Source organism: Plasmodium berghei, assembly GCF_900002375.2.
Source record: "Plasmodium berghei ANKA genome assembly, chromosome: 2".
NCBI lineage: Eukaryota > Apicomplexa > Aconoidasida > Haemosporida > Plasmodiidae > Plasmodium > Plasmodium berghei.
The window spans coordinates 270,436-291,024 of NC_036160.2; the positions used below are offsets into that span (position 1 = coordinate 270,436).

Here is a 20,589-nt window from a genome sequence, read left to right on the forward strand (position 1 = left end):
TGCATACAAATATTTTCTATATATCTAATTTTCATTAAAATAATATTTCTTTAAAAAGAAAAATTGATATATATAATAGGAAAAATAAATAAAAAATGTATTTAAATTAGATAAATTCGTATCGGGATTCTATAAAAAAATAAATAATGTAACAAACGAGAAAGAAAAAAATATATATATTTATAAATATAATAAAAAAAACATAATAATTAAAAAAATTATATATGCCAAATGATGAAAACTATAATTTGGATGTGATAATTTTTAAGTTAAAAACAAAAAGGAAAATAAAAAACAGTTTAAGTGTTACAAATAAAACTAGGAAAAAAGGAATATAATGAAAGAAAGTGCCAATAATAATAATTCCAATATAATATGAAAAATAAATTTTAAGGAGTTTCTATTTTTAAAATAATAAAACAAATAGAAAATTATTTCGTGGCTATATATGTGCGCATTATCGAATAACAATAACATGATATCTTATTTTGTTTTATATATCAGGAAACATAACTAGAAATGAATAAAAAATGAATCACATATTTTCATTTGACAACAATTTGAATAATATATTTTTAGGGGATTATATAGAAAAATCCGAAAGTAGTTGTGAATATTGTACAAAAAGAAAAAGAGTATGCAGATGCGATACCATGAAAAGGGAGCTCGGAAGGTACGTCTAATAAAACAAATAAAAAAAAAAGGATATTAAAAATGAATGGACAACGGCATATATGCATTTATGCATATTCCAATTTGCACTTGTGTGTATATCTTTATATTCACATGTATAAACATATATATGAATTTAATGCGGCGGTCCGCATTCATCACTATAATAAAAAATATATATTGCTCATTTTCATCAAAAATATATGTATCCATATTTATTTATTTATTTATTTTTTTTTTTTTTCTGAATGTTGCAGCGAGCGAACAAAAGATATCGATGAATTTTTGAATCTGAAGAAGTACTATGACGAAATTTGCGAAAAAATTGTAGACAAATATAAAGATGTTGTGAATCGTTTTGAATATGATAAAGATATAGTTATATACATAAAAAAAAATAAAATAAATGATGAAATAGAATGTGAAGATTGGCTATATTTTTATGAACTGTTAAAAGAAAGAAAAGTTTTAGAAAAATGTATTGATTTGAAACAAAATAAAGAAATAATATCGCTTAATAGTTTTCATTTAGATGAGCAAGCAAATTTCATAAGTTGCTTAAATTATTATATTAAGGTAAATAAATATCATAATATTCATCATAATTGGATGGGGATGAGTATAAACCCATTTAATGAATATGCGAATAATAATTATAATCCAAATGTGTGTACTAATATTCAAACAAATCAGTTTAATAATGTTAATAATATAAATGACAAAATTTTTAATGACGATTGTAATGTGTATAGTATAGAAGAAAGTGAAAAAATACACAATATTATATCGCCAGGTGATTTAAAAAATATTCATCCTTTATATTATTACTCGTATATACAAGATAATGAAAAATGGCTATCTGGTATTAACAATTCAGGTAACATTCTACATTTGGAAAATATAGATTATGTGTGGAATAAAACAGTTCGAGAAGATAGTAATAAAATAAAATTGTTTCATTTAATAACAGCAAATTGCGTTAAAAATAATGATATGGATTATAATAAAATAAAAACAAAAAAAGAATATAATGAGAACGATATAAATGTTAATATAGAAATCGAAAGGGTTTTATGTATAAGTCAATTAGTTTGTGCTCTAGGTATGATGAATATTGGTGGCTATTTTATTATGAAAATTAAATTATCCTTCGATAATTTTTTATTATCAGTTTTTTCTATTTTATCCATTTGTTTTAAAAAACTAGAAGTATATAGGCCATCGTGCTGTTATTTAAGGAATATTATTTTTGTAATAGGTGTTCATTTTAATGGTATAACATCTATATTTTTATCAAGTTTGAAAAATTGTGTAGAAGAATCACAGAAAGAACTAATAAATTTAGTAAATTCAACAAGAAAAGAAGATCATTCTAAGGAAAAATCAGACAACACCGAGATGAAAAATAAGAAAGTGAAGACAACCAATAATAGTGTATATTCTGATATTTCTCCCATTACTAAAAGTGAAAGTAGTAAATTTCTGAACCATAGTTTAATACCCAGAAAATGGATAAAGAGTAGTTTTTTTCAAGAATATAAAAATTGCATTAACCATTTTATTGATTATCTTATTTATCATTTAAAAAAATGTATAAATTTATCCAATATAAATTTGATAAAAAAAAATATAGAAAATACAAAAAATACTTATATATCTCAGTTTTTTGAAGAACATAAAATTGTAGATATTTTGAAAAAGGACAAATTAGTGCATAAATTGCTTGACCATATTTATTATGAAAACTGTTTAGACGAAAAAAATAATAAATTTAATGATTTCGGAGAAAAGGATGACGAAATCGATTTTATCTTACCAAATAATTTATTAGAAAATTCTGAAGAAATATTTTTTAGTAATAAATTTTTTTCTAAAATAAAAAATACTATTCTTCATTATCAATTAGATGAAAAAGGAATATATTTTAAAAATAATTACAACATAAATATATATTGTAATAATAATATAGAAAATTATAGGAAAAACATTACATCTTTACTAAAAAAAATTAAATTTAAAAATGTAAGCAATATTAATAAAGCAACTGAATTATTCCAATTAGATCAAGACATTTTAAAAAAAAAAGTATTTTTAAGAGATAAAGGCTTGTTCTCAAATCATGAAATGGAATTTATTAATTTATTAAAAAAACAAGCATATTTTACAAATAAAAATTGGTTCAAATGTTATTTACAAAATGATATATTAAATTTTAAAAACCCATTTTATTCATCTAAAAACTTATTTAAAGATCTTCTAAAATGTAGATATTATATATATTACAAAAATTGTGATATACATATAAACAGTTTTAAGCAAATATTAAAGCAATACGAGCCAATAAGTACTTCTTATATTCATTATGAACTATATTCAAGTGTTATCGATTGTCTATTTGTTTTAAAAAATTGCGCAGGATTTGATATATTTAAAGACTCGAGCTTTATACAAAATTTTTTAGTTATAAGTACAGAAAATTGTATTTTTAATTTTTTTACAAAATTTCAAACTGGATATTATGTAGCATTGGAAAGCAATGACCCAACTTCAATAAATTCGAATTATACTAACTCAGGTATGTTACTTTTTTAAAGTATTGTACTTGTGTGTGTGTACAAATTCGTTATAAGCTAATTTTGACCTGATTTGTTCATGCAATTATAAAAAAGTTACTATTTTTTCCTGACATGTCAGAAAACAAATATGATATTTGTATTTGACGCATTGATGTACACAAATGTAAAATGAGATAACAACTATTTTTCCTTATCATGTTTTTCTCAGGAACTGAATCAAACACAGATGATTATGTAATTCATGTGAATGTAGGGAATATGTACGAAAAGAGACAATCCTATAAATTATTTAGTGAATTGCTAATTCAAAAATTAAAAAGTAAAAATGTGTGTTCCTTTATTTATATTGACTTGAACACGATTTTTCCAAATTATGTTCATCTCGTTGAGAAAGAAATAAAAGTAAAAAATTACTTTATTTCGAGTTTAATAATAGCTTTTAATTATTTAAAGAAAGAAGGAAATATGATAATACGGTTAAGTAGCGTATTAACATTTTTTACAGTAGGGTTAGTGTATATATTATTTTGTTGTTTTGAAAAGGTAAGTTTTTTTGTTCCACCATCATGTGATGATATAAATCTTGATTTTTATATTTACTGTTTTAATTTTAATGAAAATTATATATACCGCCATTATATCCAATATATATGGGATGCTGTAATATGTAACCAGCATATAAATGAAAAATTTAATAGTAAAGAAATGGGGATGAATACCATTACTAGTAAATCTTTAGAGACTGGATCAAAAAAAAGAAAAAGTGATATATACTTTTCAATTCCTCTATATTTTGTCATGAATAAACATTTTGTGCTATTTATTAAAAAATTTAATTCATTTTATATTAAAAATCATATAAATATATGTTTGAATTTTATAAAAGAACCAAAATATTTTAACCACCATAAATCAATGATAAAATCATTATTAACTAATTTTTTTAAAGCATATATTTTATGTGATGATTCATATGAAAAAATATATAAATCGATAACAATACATTATAATATATTTCACAAAAAGGAGGATATTTCAGATGATGAAGACGAAGATGAGGAAGATGAAAAAATTGATAAACATGAAAATTTTAATAACTTAGAAGATGAATCTGGGAATAATAACTTTAAACATTTATTTGATTTGAGAGATAAAAAGAAAAATGATATTTGGGAAGTGAACAAATATGAAAATTCTTCTGGAGAATCTGATTATTCATTGATTTATGAATATAAGAATGTGCCTAGTGAAGTATCAATCTCAGAAACAGCCTGGGATAGTCCTTAACATCTTATAGAAGTGAGGCAAATCCGTCATTTTGATTTTGCATTATTTATACAATGTATAATTGTATATGTATCGATTTATATATATATGTTTTTTAATTGTTATATAAAAGTGGCATTTAGTGGAAACTGTGGATTTTTCCATACTACATTTACCGTATATATATATACATTTTTACTTTATATAAAATTATAAAAACTATTAAAATTTTTTGTATCTTTGATATGGTAAAATGCTAAATTTCTATTTCATCATACTGTCATCATTTTAATATAACACTAATAATAATAATGCCGATGCTACTAGAATATCGATTTAAAACATAAAATGTTAATCGTGCATATAACAAACTTGACTAGCCATGTATTATATATTTCATTTAAACGGCAATATAAAAAGTTTCGACTATGTTATTGAAAGTACTTGGTACATAAGTTCATATACGAGCATACATATGTAGATATATGATCAATGATTGGTGTTTATATGCATATTTGCTAAGTTACTCAAATAAACAAAAATAAAATGTCAAAAGGTTTGAGTATCGAATTGATATATATAATATAAAACAGTAAAAGGATAATTATTAAGTAATAAGGTGTATATCCTTCTACTATTCACATTGTTGAGAATTTTGGATGGTTGATTACATCCCATTATATAATACACTTTATGTAAAAAAAAGTAAACAAATTTGTTTTTTTCATTCTGTGTATCGAAATATATTTTATGCATCCTTCGATTATGTACTTTTTCCAATCAAATTCATATAAATATTTCTATACCAATTTTTATACATACATCTTGACATCTTGTTGATTTTTTTTTTTTACAAAAATTAAAGTTCGCTTTTTAAGTTTACAATTTGTTCAGTTTTTATGTATTTGCAATTGTATGTTTGAAAATTCTAATTAAGAAAAAATATAATTTTAGAGCTTTGTAAATATTATTAATTTCACAAAACTCACTAAATGAATAATATGAGCAACAATTTACAATCAAAGGGGTATGGCAATAAATTTGTGTAGAATATTGCGGAGAAGTAATAGAAAATGGGGAAATGATTGGAAGGGTAATGGAAATTTCAATTTAAACAAAAATGATAACGAATCTGGAAAGATAAATGAAACATTTGACGAGCCATTAAAAGAGAATGAGGGATATCCATCTTATATTCAACCAAGTGGAAATAAAACAAATTGGTCAGAAAATTGGAGAAACGAAAATGAGAAAAAAAAATATAATTTTTCTATATCAGAAAATTATGCATATAATGTACCATATAATTATAAAATTGTCATACCACCATCAAAAAAAAAAACAAAAGAAACTGATGAAAGAGAAATAAAAGAAGAATATAGTAGAGACGTAAGTAACAACTTAACTTATACAGATTATTGCGGATTTAGAAATCCAACTTTAGAAACTTTTGATAATTATAGATATTGGCAAGACAGTGGATTTAAAAAATTTATGAATAGAATTTTTCCCATTAAAATACCAGAACATAAAAAAATAAATCCATTATTAAGAGAATATATTTACTTTTTACATTCCTTAGATCCTTTTCGATTTACATTTAAAAAATTAAGTGAAAGGTATTTTTTTTCAGAAAATTGCATAAAAGCAATATACAAAGAAGAAAGTGTAAAAAAATTTTTAGAAGAAAATCAATTATGTGATGATAAAACAAAAAGAATATCAAAAAAAGAAGCAATATTAAAAATAAAAGAATTAATTTATTCAAAAAAAATTGGATATAAGGATATTGGGGATTATGAAAATCTACAAAATGAAGAAGATGAATTTCAAGGATATAAAAATACTTTTGATCAAATTAACAGACAAGTTGTCCAAGTAGAATCTATTTCAGCATTTCCTTTGCCGAATAGACGAAATCCAGTTCCTAAGAGGGTTGATGTTGACATACCTGTATTTAATTCAGCTAATGTTAAAATAATGAATTGGATTAATCCTAATGATAAAGTGATATTTTAAGCTAGCCAAAAGAGAAGAAATATTTACCTGAATTTTATTTATTCTATGAAAATATCCCAATAGTAATTAATTATGTCGTGAATTTACACACACACATATATATATACTATCCTAAATTATGTTTTCTGTAAAAACACCGGTTTTATTTAACCTGCGTTAGACTGCATACATATTTATATATACTTATTTCTGTTTTTTATGTTTATTTTTTTGGTGTGCATATACATTTAAATATATATGCCCCTTTATTCGCGCGCATTATTTTTTTTTTAATTTTCTGTCGCAAACTGTTCTAAAAAGCGGCGCGTAATACTACCCATAACTCTTAATATATTTATTTATTTGTTTATATTTTTCCCCATTTTATATGTTTACATTTTTTGTGTGTACTAATATAACAAATGAAAATACAACGGGAACACATAATTTATTCAAATTAAGTGATATTGCAATTTTATAACAAAATGGTGTATACAACAAATATTATACCAGTGTACATATTATTTTACAACAATTTTTATGAAAAATACAAATTTTTTTTTAATATCTTTGCACATTTTTTTAACACTGAAAACTACCATTAAATTTATTGGTGTATTTCAATTAAAAAAAAATAAAATAAAATAATTTAAAGAAAACTATTTTCCTTTTTGTTTTACCTATTCTCCACAATAGAAAATGTTATTCTGATTTTTTTTTGTTATTATATTATTACATAAAATGAAAGGGTTTTGGAAGCATATATTTTGTTTTCTCTTAATTTTTGGAATTGTATATACTAAGGAAGATATTGGGATTAAAAAAAAGACCAGCAATTTTAGAAATAAATTTAAACAAAAAAATAAAATAAATAACTTAAATAATGAAACACCAAAAAATTTTTTACAACTAAAATCAGCACATATATACAATCCATCCTTAGCTTACAGAGGTTAAAATTTAAACCAATTTGTTTGCGCATTAAGTGTGTGCACATATATATAGAATAATAATGCCTATTATTTAAATGACGGATATTTCTTTTATTCGAAAAAAAAAAAAAAATATATATAGCGAACAAATTTTATGAGAATAATTTTTTTTTTGCAGATTTTTTCACAAACAATGCTATGGGCACATCAACAATTTATTATTCCCGATTGATGTGGGGAGGTGTCATATTTTTAGTTATGTTTTTATTAGTAAGCAGTATAGGAATATATTTATATGTTGACAATTTGGAAAACAGTTATTCAAAAAATAGACATAGGAATAATCCAGTCAATTATTATAATGTGAATCCCATTGTACCATATCCATAATGAGATATGTACATATACATATATGCTATTTGTAAATATAAAATAATATATAATGAAAACTTTTTTTTTTTTTTAAATATTAAATATTTTTTGAAAAAGGAATGTGAAAAAAAAAAAAAAATAATAATATAATCTATAAAAACTTTACAAAGGTGGATATCGGTATTATAATATTTAATAGTGTCTACGAAAATTATACTAATATGCTCATATATTTTTTATTATTAGTATTTGAAAATTTTATAAATGTATACAAAAGATTTAGTATTTATATTTTTGCTTAAATTGTATTTGAATGCTTTTTTATTTCACCAAAATTTTTTGATAATTTTATGCTTTATATATCGTTTTGGTAATTTTTCTCGTTTAGTTATTAATTCATAACTCTATGTTTTTTGTTTCCATTTTAATCTTATTTATTTAACCATTCGAAGGTTCAAAAAAGAAAAAAATAAACCGATTGTGTTTTTTTTTAAATATATTTGTATTAACGTGTATGTGCATTTCATCATGGAGTATGGTCATGATATCGTCATTACAAAAATAATAATATTTAAAAAATGATAATATAAAAATTAATAAGGAAAATGGTTAAATGTCTTAAGTTACACAAAACATATATTGCGGCTTGTTTATAATTTTTATTTCAGAAGTATTATTTATGTATATATAATAACAATAAAAGTAATATCAAATAAAAAAATTATTTAAAAGGAATAAAACAATTTACCAGAAAAATACCACATAAGAAGTCACCATGGCTAGCAAACCAAGTAAGTTTATCAATATAGTTATTTATTTATTATGAAGTAATTCATAAAATGTATACATAGTTTTAAACAATTAAAGATAAGGATATACATTTACTGTTTACACACCTTAAATGGAATATACTTAATTGACTTATTTTTGTTTTCTCTATTTATTTGTGTGCAAATTTAACTTTTTATTTTTCTGAAATGTGTGTATCCATTATATATGGTCATAAAATGAGATATTATTACTATTTCATATATTTTTTTTCACACTTTTTTTAAGGTTTAAATTTCAAAGATAATCAATGGGAAGTGTGCAATTACAAAAATGAAAAAATAATTAAATTAGAAAAAGTAGAACTTAACAATTCTGTAAACATATTTAATTGTGAAAATACAACTTTTACTATTGAAAATCACAAATTTAAATCATTACAAATTCAAAACTGTGGGAAATGTAGTATTGTTTTAAATAACTTAATTTCTTCAATTGAAATAATAGATTGCAAAAAAATTAAAATTCAAGTTTTAGGAAAATGCTCATCAATATCTATAGATAAATGTATAGGAGTTGAAATATATTTGTCAAAAGATAATACAGAATCCGAATTCACTACTGCATTGTCTTCTGAAATGAATGTTCATTTTGAAAAAAATGGTGAATGGAAAGAAATTACAATCCCAGAACAATATCAGCATACTCTATGTGGGGGTAAATTAAATACAAGGGTTTCGGATTTGTATAATTATTAAAAAGGAAAAAATACATTTCATAGTTATTTCCTTTTATAAGGCTTAGGGCATTTCTATTGATAATTTAAAAAAAATTAGCTACTCAATATAAAACTAGCTATTTTTTTTAATGCATATTAATAAATATTAATTTTTTTTATGCATTTTTACAACCCAAACCGTTTATCATTATAGTTGCTATATGTAGCTATTAAATATTGTTTTACTAGTTTATGCAATTTTACATTTTTTACATGGAAAAATTAGTTCCCTTTTTCAATTACCAGTATTTATAGGACTGTTTAAAGGAAAGTATTAATATGCTTACGTTTTTCGAAAAAAGTAAAAAAATAAAGTAAAAATAAAAAAATAAAATAAATAAAATATGATAAGGCATTACATATGGTGTATGAAAAGGAACACAATTTTTTATTTTGTCATTTATTCTACGAATTGTGCGCTTATTTTTCCAATTATATATTATGCATATATAGGTGATTTTTCAAAAATACCGTGACGTCGTTTAATGGTATGAAATGTGATATATCACACCAGTTTATTTTATAAATAAATATAAAATAAAAAAGTTCTTCATGTATTTATGTAAATATGTATTATATTTAGTATAAGAAAATTGTGGAAAAGTTTTATAATATTTGAAAAAATATACACAATCATAAAGCTATATATGCATGTATGCATAAAATTATTTAATTTCGTTAAAACCGACCAAATTTTATATATACTCAATTATATGAAAAAAAAAATATATATATATATACACGTAGATATTTCATAGGAACATTTATATAGTTGAAGCGCCATAACGTAAAGGTAATAATATTGTATAGTTTTAATTACATTATATAAATAATAAGTTGTATAAATAATTTATTCATAAAAAGCTTATTACGGTTTATACATAATAATTTTTTAAAATTATAGAATAATATACATAAATGGAATATATATTTCAAACATTTCAGCGAAATATTTATTTTTTTTACATAGCATACTGAATATATATTATCACGATTTTTTTAAATAACGAAACGATATATCAAATACATGTTACAAATACAAAAATGAGGTTTTTAAAAAATGTTATAAGCAAATGTGAAGTCGGAAATGTGTTGAATAAGAGTAATATAAAACAAAATTCGAAATTAACCAAAGTAAGGGAAATATGTAACATAGCACATAATGGTAAAACAAACTTTCAAATTTACAACAAATGTGGTATGTTTTTTCAACGAAATGTAGCTACTAATATTTTAGAAAAAAAAAAAGATTTTTCTGTAGAAGAACAAATGTCAAATGATGAAGTAATTCGATTTTTTGAAGACAATAAAAATATGAATATAGATAAATTATATAATTTAATTAAAAATATAAGTAGACAAAAAATTGATGAACGAAGGAAAATTGTAGAAAATGAAAAATTTTTTAATATTCTTGAAGAAATAGAAAATCGTATTAGCATTATGAATACTAGATATTTATGTAATTTTTCATTGCGATTAGTTAGTATATCCATAAATAATGATGAAATAAAAAAATTATTAACAAAAATTAGTGAAAATTTATTAAAAAAAATGAATGTAAGTCCTCGTGATTTAGTTGGAACATGCTATGCTTTAAGTTTATGTAATAATATGAATGAATATTTTTTTGAACACATTAAAAAAGAAACTATTGCTAATATAGATGCTTACACCCCTACATTATTAACACAATTGTTAGAAAGTATGAGGCTATCTCAAAATTTAGATATTGAACTAACTAATTTAATAGTAGAAAAAATGTGTGAAGAAATTGACCGATTTACTACTAAAGATGTAACCTTAGCCTTAAAAACATTATCTATGGCTGGAATTCCACGTGGGTTTTTAATTCGTCGTTTGTGCAATCTTGTTTTTGATAATATATCTCATTTTCATTATTCCGCATTAGTTAATATTATATATAATTTAACTAAATTAAAATTTACAACAACAAATCATATAGATGTAATATATAAAAATGTCGAAGAACATTTATATAATTGTAATGTCAATACATTATCTGAATTATTATACACATTTTATATGAATGAAATAAATGAAGAAAATAAAATAAAAAAAATTTTTGAAAATATGAATTATAATAATTTTAATACAGCAAAAACTGCAGTTATCATTGATTTTATACATGCAGCAACTTATTATAACAGTTATATAGAAAAAGAAAAACTCTTAAATTTAATCGATATATTATTTAAAAGAAATGTTCCAAAATCCTTAACTTTAATTGCAAAAATAAGAGAACCTATATATTTTCTATCAGAAGATTCAACGTTTAAATACGACATAAATAATATATCTCCATCTTGGTTAAACGCAATGAATGATTTTTTAAGAATAGATCATGAAAAACTACAAGCTCTTAAAACTTTTCATGAAGTACAAAATGTTTTAAATTCTGTTGCTCCAAATTTTAAATTAAATTTTGTTCCCCTACAAATTACTAATTCATATTCTGTCGATTTTATCGAAAATGAAAAAAAAATAATTATAGATCTCGATACAATTGTAAGGCACACATCTTTTCAAATTAAACACAAATATTTTGAAAACTTAGGATATAAAACAGCCAAGATACATTTCTGGAAATGGAGAAAATGCAGATCAGAAAAAGAACAGCAAAACTATTTGTCTGATATTTTATATTCTGTTACAGATCAAAAGAAAAATGTTGAAGATACAGATGAAAATTAGCAAACATATTTAAATGGAAAAAATGTAGAGCATCAAAATAAATAGGCATGTAATAATTATAAATAATTAAGATGGTAATTAATTTTTTTTATTTTATTATTTTTATTTGTTTAAACAAAATTTAAACTTTTTTTTTATTATTTTCCATTATTTATATAGCACTAATATTCATATATAAATGTTTATACAATCTGACGTTTGGAAATAATTTCATTTTTTATTTTATTAATAATTTTATAAAATTTTAACACATTTATCCAAAATAAAATACTAAATTTTTTTGCTATTGCTTATGCATATTTTCCATATACCAAATCAGCTAGCCATTATTTATATATTTTTTTTTTTATTAAGCATTATATATGCAATATCGCTAGCTAAATATAATAGCTTTAAAAACATATATAAAGGAAACACTTTATGATATTATCATTTGACCGTTGTGTGTGTGTAAAAGAAAGGGATATGGAATTTGGTTACTTATGTAACTAAACAAAAAATTAATTCATATCCAAAAAAATAAAAAAATTATGATAAAAGTAAAAAATAAAACATATTAAAGATCTTTGGTGTTGTCCTTTCCCTCCTTATGAAATGATAAATTTTGCGAAAAAGAATATTCTTTTAAATCTGGAGATTTGTATTTAAATCTGCTTGTTTCATTAAAAATTTTAAAATATTCTAACACCTTAATATAATTTGTTGGTTTTTTTGTATCATTTTGCTGGCTTATTGATGACAAACATTGTAAATATCGCGTGCCTTCAATTTTACACTTGGAAAATGTGTGTGGATATTTTCTTAAGCAATTAATAAACTTTCCCCATAAACTATCACAAGGATTCTGTTCGGAATCCCTTTTATGTTTTTTTTGAATTTTGTGTAAAATTTCTTTCCCTTGCCACCATTCAATTAAGGGAAAATGCTTTTGTAATTTAGCCACTGGAAAGAGTAACTCGTTATTTCGTTTTTTACTATAGCTCATTTATTTGTTATGTAGGAAAAAAAAAAATAAAAAAGTTGAAAATTAAAAAATGTGGTGACATTAAATAAAATTATATGAAATACAATTTTGGAAATATAGCTACAAAAAGGGCATATACATATTTTTTTTGCGTATTTTGTGATTTAACAGTTTTAAATTCATTTTATATGTAAATAAAAAATACAAAATTTTATGTGTATTTTATATAAAATGCATTTTTCTTTTCATACCATCACACAGCATTGTTATATGCATATATTACATTTTTATTAAAATTGTTTCAATTGCATTAATTTTATTGTGCTATTTTTGTTTAAATGTCTAGCTATTTTTTTTACTTTTTTGTTTTAAATAATGAAACCCCTTATTTATGTTGTTATATTTATTAATACATAAAATGAAAACCCCAATAAGCTAATAATTATATGTAGTTTTATAGCTTTAAAAATATAGCAATACAAAAATAAATATATATAGCTATATGTGTACTGAGTATCGCCAAATATATATGGCATAATATTTATTGCATGCATTTTTTACGTTTACTTTTTTAAATTAATTACATTATTTGTTAACATATAAATATATATATATTTTTATTTAAAAATATATTTTATTTTAAACTTTTTATTCATAAAAGTTTTATTTTTATTTATATATATTAAAATGGCATAATATTTTTAAGTATCTTTGGATATGTGAATAATATATTTCACATTTATCCTTCTTATTTTTTTTACGAAACGAATTTTAACTAATGCTTATATTTTTATAGGCATAATATTTTATTTAATTTTATATATTTTTTATTGTGTATTTTTTTATTATTTTCAAAGCTATATTGATAATTATGTATGATATAATGTATTGATATATTTTTGTAAATATGATAAATAGTGTTTAAGTGCCAATGAAATGCTAAATGCTTGTGGGGGTAACAATGAGGCAAAATTATTATTTCAAAGGAATTGCAAACATTATAAAAGAAATGAGGGGGAGGGTCAAAGATATAATAGCCTGTAAATTTTTTCATAGTAAAAATAATAAAATAAGAAATATAAATGAGGATTTATATTTGTGTGAAAAATGTTTAGATAGGGAGGGAAATTCTGAATGGTATAAATAAATAAAAATAGAAGAATGAAATAAAATGATTATATAATTGAGATGAAAATGGTTTGCACTTTTGGATATGTTCATTTTGCATGCAATCATGTTTCCAAAAATGTATGCCAATTATAGTGGAAATCCGAGTTGTATTATAATTAGCAGTAATAGTGACATATCTTAAGCTATGATAAGAAGGCAGAATTCCCCCCATTTTTTGTTTGATAATGACACGTGACATATATGAATATGAGAAATGGTGAAATGATATGGTGGATATAATAATAGTGTAGTGTTCATGATATGATACCTGGATAGCATATATGGATATATATTTTACATTCAAATTTAACACAATAATGTTACTTGCAGAAAATATACAGAAAATTTTGTTTTCAAAATTTTCATTTCTTCTGTCAGGAAAGTCCCCGAGATAAACAATTAATTTATTAAAAGTTTTACAGGAAAGCTAATAACTTAATTAGTTATTCATCTTGTAATTTTCCCATATAAGAATTTTTTATTCTTTTTAAGGGATTATATATGAAATAGCGAGTTCAATGTAGCATGTGTTATTGTTTTATATAACATCACAGAATGGGGCTTATAGTATGTTAAATTTGAACGTAATATGTATATACCTTCGCTATACATATGCGGATTCACACGCATGCATATATATATATGTGCAACAGCGTGGGTAAAACGACCGTTTTTTTTTCGCCAGCATATCTTGCCATGCTTTATTTTTCTTTTTTGCATTTTTGCTTAATTTTTACATTTTGCTTAACTTTTATATTTTGTTTAATTTTTACATTTTGTTTAACTTTTACATTTTTTAGTACAAATAGACAAATAATTTGATAAAAAATTTATCATCACTATTCATAGGATCCTCCTTTTGGGAGAATAAGAACTGACATGGCATAATAAGTACACAATGTGGTGTATAAAATATGTGTACATTTTCCAACTATTTAAACATAACTGATTAATTTTTATGAGGCTTTGTTATAAAAAATATGCTTGTACTAAATTTTAAAACGTAACCAATTATAAAAAAAATAAAGCAAAATTAAAAACATCAACACAAAATATTCATTTAAAAAAATAGCAAAATTATAATTTATGCATAACTTTAAATAAATAAAATAAAATAAAATAAAATAAAATAGATGATGGGGGGTGAGAATTATAACATCATTGTAACGCCACCAATGAAAAGTAAAATAAATTATAAAATTTAGGGGAAAAAATAACGCAATTTCCCAATATATATATAGGGATTGAAGCATTTTTTGTTTGATTTCTATCATATTTTTTAAATAATGCAATTTGAAATAATCTGGAACTACATAATCATAATCCTAAATAGATATATTTGATTTGTCTAAATTAGTATATATGAAAATTAGGTTCATTATGATGATAAAATTATTTATTGTAAAAAATAGTAAATAATTTAAATTGAATATAATACTTTTGAAATATCTATGAATTTTATTAATTTTGTGTGTATGCTAAAAAGGTTAATGAATAAATCAGGCTTGAATTTGATTTTTTTCTGAATTTACAGACTCTATATTTTTTTCATAATTTCTAGTATATAAAATGCTTAGTGGTAAAAACATAATAATAAAAGAAATAGCTAAAAGTATTGATATAGTTGTTGGATCATTTTTATTTCCACTTGAATTTGAAATATTGTCATAAAGTTTTTCACAAAATAAAGAAAACATTCCACCAAATAAACTTGTTATACCCAATAGTTTTCCAAAAACAACTGAAGGGAAAGCATTTAATAAAAAACAATAAATTTGACTAGTATATATACTAGCTGCGCACATATATAAAAATGCAGAAATCAATCCAGCAGCTTGATGCTTAATTAAAGCTGTTAAATGCATAAGAGCTGAAAATGCATTCATAATAATTATAATAATTGCAGCGCCATATTTGTTTATAAATCGACCAAATATAATACATGGGATAAATGATATTGGCATTAAAATGTTAATAATATTTATTATAGATTTATTATAACTAAAATATATATCTGTAACCATACCGTAAAAAACAGTAGAAATATTAAATAATATAAAATATACAATTATGCATATACTTGGATAACTTAATAATACTTTAAAAAATAACAAAATACTTTGTTTGTGAAAATTTTCTCCCTCTATTATATTTTTAGTAGCTTTATTTTTATTTACATTATTAGAAACATTTGTGTTTCCATTTTGGATTAAAGATGGTTGCATCTCTACATCATTATCAGTATAACTAATTTGTTCTTTATTTTTTGAATCTGATTCTTGATCATTTTCTAAATAATAATCTAAACCTTTAAATGGCTTCATAGGTAATAAAAATGTTGCAACTAATAAACAAGGGATTAGTATAATAAATATATATCCATAACAAATATAATAAAATGGGAAATGTGGATATTTTTTATAAACAAAATTTAATGTAGCCGGTACAGCATAACTTAAAGATGCAGCAGCCCCAATTACTGTCATTATAAATGTTGAAATATCTGGAAATAAATTTGAAACTGTAAGTATTGGTATGAATGCAGTATCTGCTCCTAGCCCTAAAAATATAAATCCAATTAACGTTGTATCTATTTTTGTAGTGTCAATTGACAAAAATATCCATGAAAGTATATTAAAACCTTGTCCAATTATTGCTGTAAATTTTGGGCCAATATGATCATATAAAAATCCACAAAAAACTGACATTGTAAAATGTATAGCTAATGTCATAGGATATAAATTATTTATTTTTTTATATTGTGGTGATAATGTTATATCAGCATATTTACTAATATTTAAATGTTCATATTTTCCTACATTTAATAATAAATTCCTTATCGATGTCCAATCAAAATATATACATGCAGATGTTGCTGTATATATTATTATTATTAATAGTAAATAAAATCTATGAATATTCAATGGTGTTTTTTGTTTTGCTCCGGGTAAGTTTGGATTGGTTTTGAGGCGCATGCCTTTAAGGAAGTTTACAATTTTTGTACAATTTGATTCATTCATTTCGAAATAAATATATTTTATATTCTCAAATATGTTATTAACTTATTATAATTTCTTTATACTTTAAATGCATGTAATAATATTGCGAAAACCTTGGTATGGAAAATTTTCTGAACTCGCACCAACCAAAGGGAAACTGTATATCTGTTTACTATATGACATATATATATATATATATATATTATATACACATATATTTATTTATTTTAGCCAGCTATCATATGAAAGATATTCGTATACATAATTATATATAATCGAAATGTGTTAAATAATGAGTAATATATTTTGAAAAATGTACCCAGACATGTATCAAATTTAATTAAAAAAAATAAAAAATAATAAAAATTGAGTAACTCAAATAGTTAACTAATGCGAGCCCCCAAGTCTAAAGAAATGGCTGGTAACCAAAAATATATTTATAAAATTGTATAATGAATAAACAGAAATATAAAAAATGTAAAATGATGAATAGCAAAATTAGCCAGAAAGGTAACTCTTCATTTTTTTTGTCAAATTAATTTTTTTCAAAAAAAAAAAATTTAATATATATGATGCAATATATATATTTATTTATCATATGTGTGAGCATATAATAAGTGGCAAAACATATTCATTGTTTTAAGTTTATATAGTTTTAATAAATATTTGAAACGAAAAATATTGTATACTACCAGAACCAAAACATAATTTATGGTTTATCTCCATATTTATAAATCCATAATATTTTTGTCCCCTGTTCATATCACTGAAATTATTATTTTTTTGTTATTAATTTATATATATAATATTTTTTTTTTATGTGATTCTTTTTTTTTTGTGGTCTCATTTTAATAATAATACAATTTTTATTTTTAGTTAAAAAATTTATTTGAATACACCTTCAATATATTTATTAAAATTGTTCTGATTATATAATATATTTATATGTTTTCATTTTTTTTTTTTGCATTCATATTCCTTAAAACTTTGTGAAATATATTCGTCTCCTTAATTTATGTTAAGAATCGGTATATTCTATACAAACAATTTTCCCCAATTATTTTGGTATGCATATATTCATTTCGTCTTTAGCATATTTTTGCCAATTTAAATATTCAAAAAAAAATGACAATATAATATATGCCATATTTTGTAATAATATAATCTATAAATAACATGCAGCATTTGCTATAGCCCTTAATTATTTAGAAATGTATATATATACTGAAGAAAAAGTTAACAAACTTTTATAATTCAGTACATGAATAGTTAAGTTATATATTAATTTTGAATCCCTGAATCTGATTATCCTTCGAGAGTTTGTATTTCATCATTTATATGTCTTCGATATGTAAGGAATAGAAGGGGAAAGGTTGATATTAACATAGCTATAACAACATATGCAAAGGGATCAGGGTTATTTTTATTTAAATCGACAATAAAATAATTATAAATAGGAATATTAAGCAAAGATAATAACCCACTAATCATACTTGTAGTTCCTGTGATTTTTCCAAAATGACATTTAGGAAACATAATTTGTATATAACAATATAATTGAGTAGTATAACATCCTGTAACTATTAAATAACAAAATGAGCTAAAATATGCAAATAATTTTATTTTAATTATTGCAAATATATACATAAATAAACTACTTACTAACAAAAAAAATATTATAATTATTATATGGAACTTATTTATTAAAATACCGAAAGATGCACAAGACAATATAGATAAAGGACCAAATATTTTTAATATAAATTGTATATCTGTATAATCCTTAAAAAATAATTTTGCACATTCATTATAATTAACTAATGATAAATTGTATATAGTAAAATAATAACATATACTAATATATTTTAGGGAAAAAAATACACATATTATTTCAGTTAATAAATTTTTTAAATTTAATTTAAATTTTTTCCATTTTTTATTATTGTCTATATGAATTATTATATTCTTAATTTCTAGTATATTTGAATTACTATTTTTTTTTTCATCAATATAATCATTTTCGTAATCCTCTCCTGATTTTTCCAATTTACCTACAATTTTATTGCCCATTCTCAATGATATATTATTATAATAAGTTTTACTATCTTCATTTTTTATTTCCCTTAAAGATATTACATCATCTAGCGATATTGTTGAACTTCTTTTTTTAATAACCAATTCACTAAGAGGAGTCAAAGGTGTTCCAACCAATTTGTCACTATTTTTTGAACTATGTCTACTTATTTTATTCTCTAAATTTTTATCTTTATCAATATTATTGATGTTATCACTTTTATCACTTTGCATGGTTTTATATATTTTGTTCATATTTACATTTTCATTTGGATTTTTAGATATGTCATTATTTTTATTTTCTGAAACTAAATATCCTTCTAACTCTTGAAGTGTATTACTACTCTTTTCAATTTCGAGTAGAGGATGAGGAGGATTTATATGCTTGAATGGTAGGAAAATAGCTATAATAAAAAAAAAAGGTATTAATATGATAAAGCAATATAAAAAACAAATATACTGAAAATATTCTGGATCTTTTCCTTTAGATAATAAATCAAAAACTATGGGTATACTAAAACTTAATGAAGCACAGCAACCTAATATTACTGTATATGTGGTATGATTTTTTGGAAATAAATAAATCAAATTAAGAATTGGTATATATGAAGAATCACAAGATAGACCTAAAAATATAGCGCCAATTATTATTATATTATTATTTGCTTCCTTTTGAAAACTTATTAATAGCCATGAAATTATATTAAATGCATGACCAATTAATGCTGTAATTTTGGGGCCAAAATAATCAAAAAATATACCAGATATAGCAGACATAATAAAATTCGAACTTATAATAATAGGATATAATGCTTGAACTTTTTTGTCTTGTTCTTCACAACTATATGATTTATTGTTGCCATCTCTCGAATTTGATTTTGTACTTATTCCATTGCATTGATCTATATATACATTTCCGTGATAAAAAAAATCAGATAATGAAATCCAGTTAAAAAATATTCCAACACATGTAGTTATATATAAGCAAAATAATATTAGCAAGCAATATTTTTTTTTTAAAGAAAAATTTACTATATCTACTTCCTTTATAAATCTATTTTTTAACGGCTTTTCAGTTTTTATTTCTTCTTTTGCATATTTCTCCATTTCTAAAAAAAAATAATTTTCGTTGTAATTGTATGCTTACTTCTTTCGTAAATCTACATATAATATAGGTGAGTGTACATTATTGTATATATGTTTCTTTTGCATGCTATATATATTTTCCTACTTTTTCTTTCAAAGATTTATTATGGGTTTTGGGGCTATTGCTCACGTTTTTTTTTCAATTATATTTAGACAAATT

General features: G+C 22.4%; 8 protein-coding genes across 8 annotated transcripts; 5 read left to right on the forward strand and 3 right to left on the reverse strand.

Annotated features, from left to right (window-relative positions):
* Positions 1–530: 530 nt before the first annotated feature.
* PBANKA_0207700 (conserved Plasmodium protein, unknown function) lies at positions 531–4,535 on the forward strand (the record flags this gene model as incomplete). Its single annotated transcript, XM_034564897.1, has 3 exons — positions 531–673; positions 930–3,247; positions 3,457–4,535. The coding sequence occupies 3 exons, from the start codon at positions 531–533 to the stop codon at positions 4,533–4,535; spliced, it is 3,540 nt and encodes a 1,179-aa protein (XP_034419803.1).
* A 1,008-nt stretch (positions 4,536–5,543) lies between these two features.
* Positions 5,544–6,533, forward strand: PBANKA_0207800 (conserved protein, unknown function; the record flags this gene model as incomplete). The annotated part of the gene is made up of 1 exon (XM_034564908.1): positions 5,544–6,533. One exon carries the CDS (start codon positions 5,544–5,546, stop codon positions 6,531–6,533), a length of 990 nt encoding a protein of 329 aa, XP_034419804.1.
* Positions 6,534–7,253: 720 nt separating this feature from the next.
* On the forward strand, positions 7,254–7,834 carry PBANKA_0207900 (conserved Plasmodium protein, unknown function; the record flags this gene model as incomplete). The annotated part of the gene is made up of 2 exons (XM_034564919.1): positions 7,254–7,464; positions 7,623–7,834. 2 exons carry the CDS (start codon positions 7,254–7,256, stop codon positions 7,832–7,834), a joined length of 423 nt encoding a protein of 140 aa, XP_034419805.1.
* Positions 7,835–8,591: 757 nt separating this feature from the next.
* Positions 8,592–9,342, forward strand: PBANKA_0208000 (cyclase-associated protein; the record flags this gene model as incomplete). The annotated part of the gene is made up of 2 exons (XM_034564930.1): positions 8,592–8,607; positions 8,873–9,342. The coding sequence occupies 2 exons, from the start codon at positions 8,592–8,594 to the stop codon at positions 9,340–9,342; spliced, it is 486 nt and encodes a 161-aa protein (XP_034419806.1).
* Positions 9,343–10,406: 1,064 nt separating this feature from the next.
* On the forward strand, positions 10,407–12,077 carry PBANKA_0208100 (heptatricopeptide repeat and RAP domain-containing protein, putative; the record flags this gene model as incomplete). The annotated part of the gene is made up of 1 exon (XM_034564941.1): positions 10,407–12,077. The coding sequence occupies one exon, from the start codon at positions 10,407–10,409 to the stop codon at positions 12,075–12,077; it is 1,671 nt and encodes a 556-aa protein (XP_034419807.1).
* Positions 12,078–12,633: 556 nt separating this feature from the next.
* Positions 12,634–13,062, reverse strand: PBANKA_0208200 (conserved Plasmodium protein, unknown function; the record flags this gene model as incomplete). The annotated part of the gene is made up of 1 exon (XM_034564953.1): positions 12,634–13,062. The coding sequence occupies one exon, from the start codon at positions 13,060–13,062 to the stop codon at positions 12,634–12,636; it is 429 nt and encodes a 142-aa protein (XP_034419808.1).
* A 2,648-nt stretch (positions 13,063–15,710) lies between these two features.
* Positions 15,711–17,231, reverse strand: PBANKA_0208300 (apicomplexan amino acid transporter ApiAT8, putative; the record flags this gene model as incomplete). Its single annotated transcript, XM_034564964.1, has 1 exon — positions 15,711–17,231. One exon carries the CDS (start codon positions 17,229–17,231, stop codon positions 15,711–15,713), a length of 1,521 nt encoding a protein of 506 aa, XP_034419809.1.
* Positions 17,232–18,515: 1,284 nt separating this feature from the next.
* Positions 18,516–20,390, reverse strand: PBANKA_0208400 (apicomplexan amino acid transporter ApiAT9, putative; the record flags this gene model as incomplete). The annotated part of the gene is made up of 1 exon (XM_034564975.1): positions 18,516–20,390. The coding sequence occupies one exon, from the start codon at positions 20,388–20,390 to the stop codon at positions 18,516–18,518; it is 1,875 nt and encodes a 624-aa protein (XP_034419810.1).
* Positions 20,391–20,589: the final 199 nt, after the last annotated feature.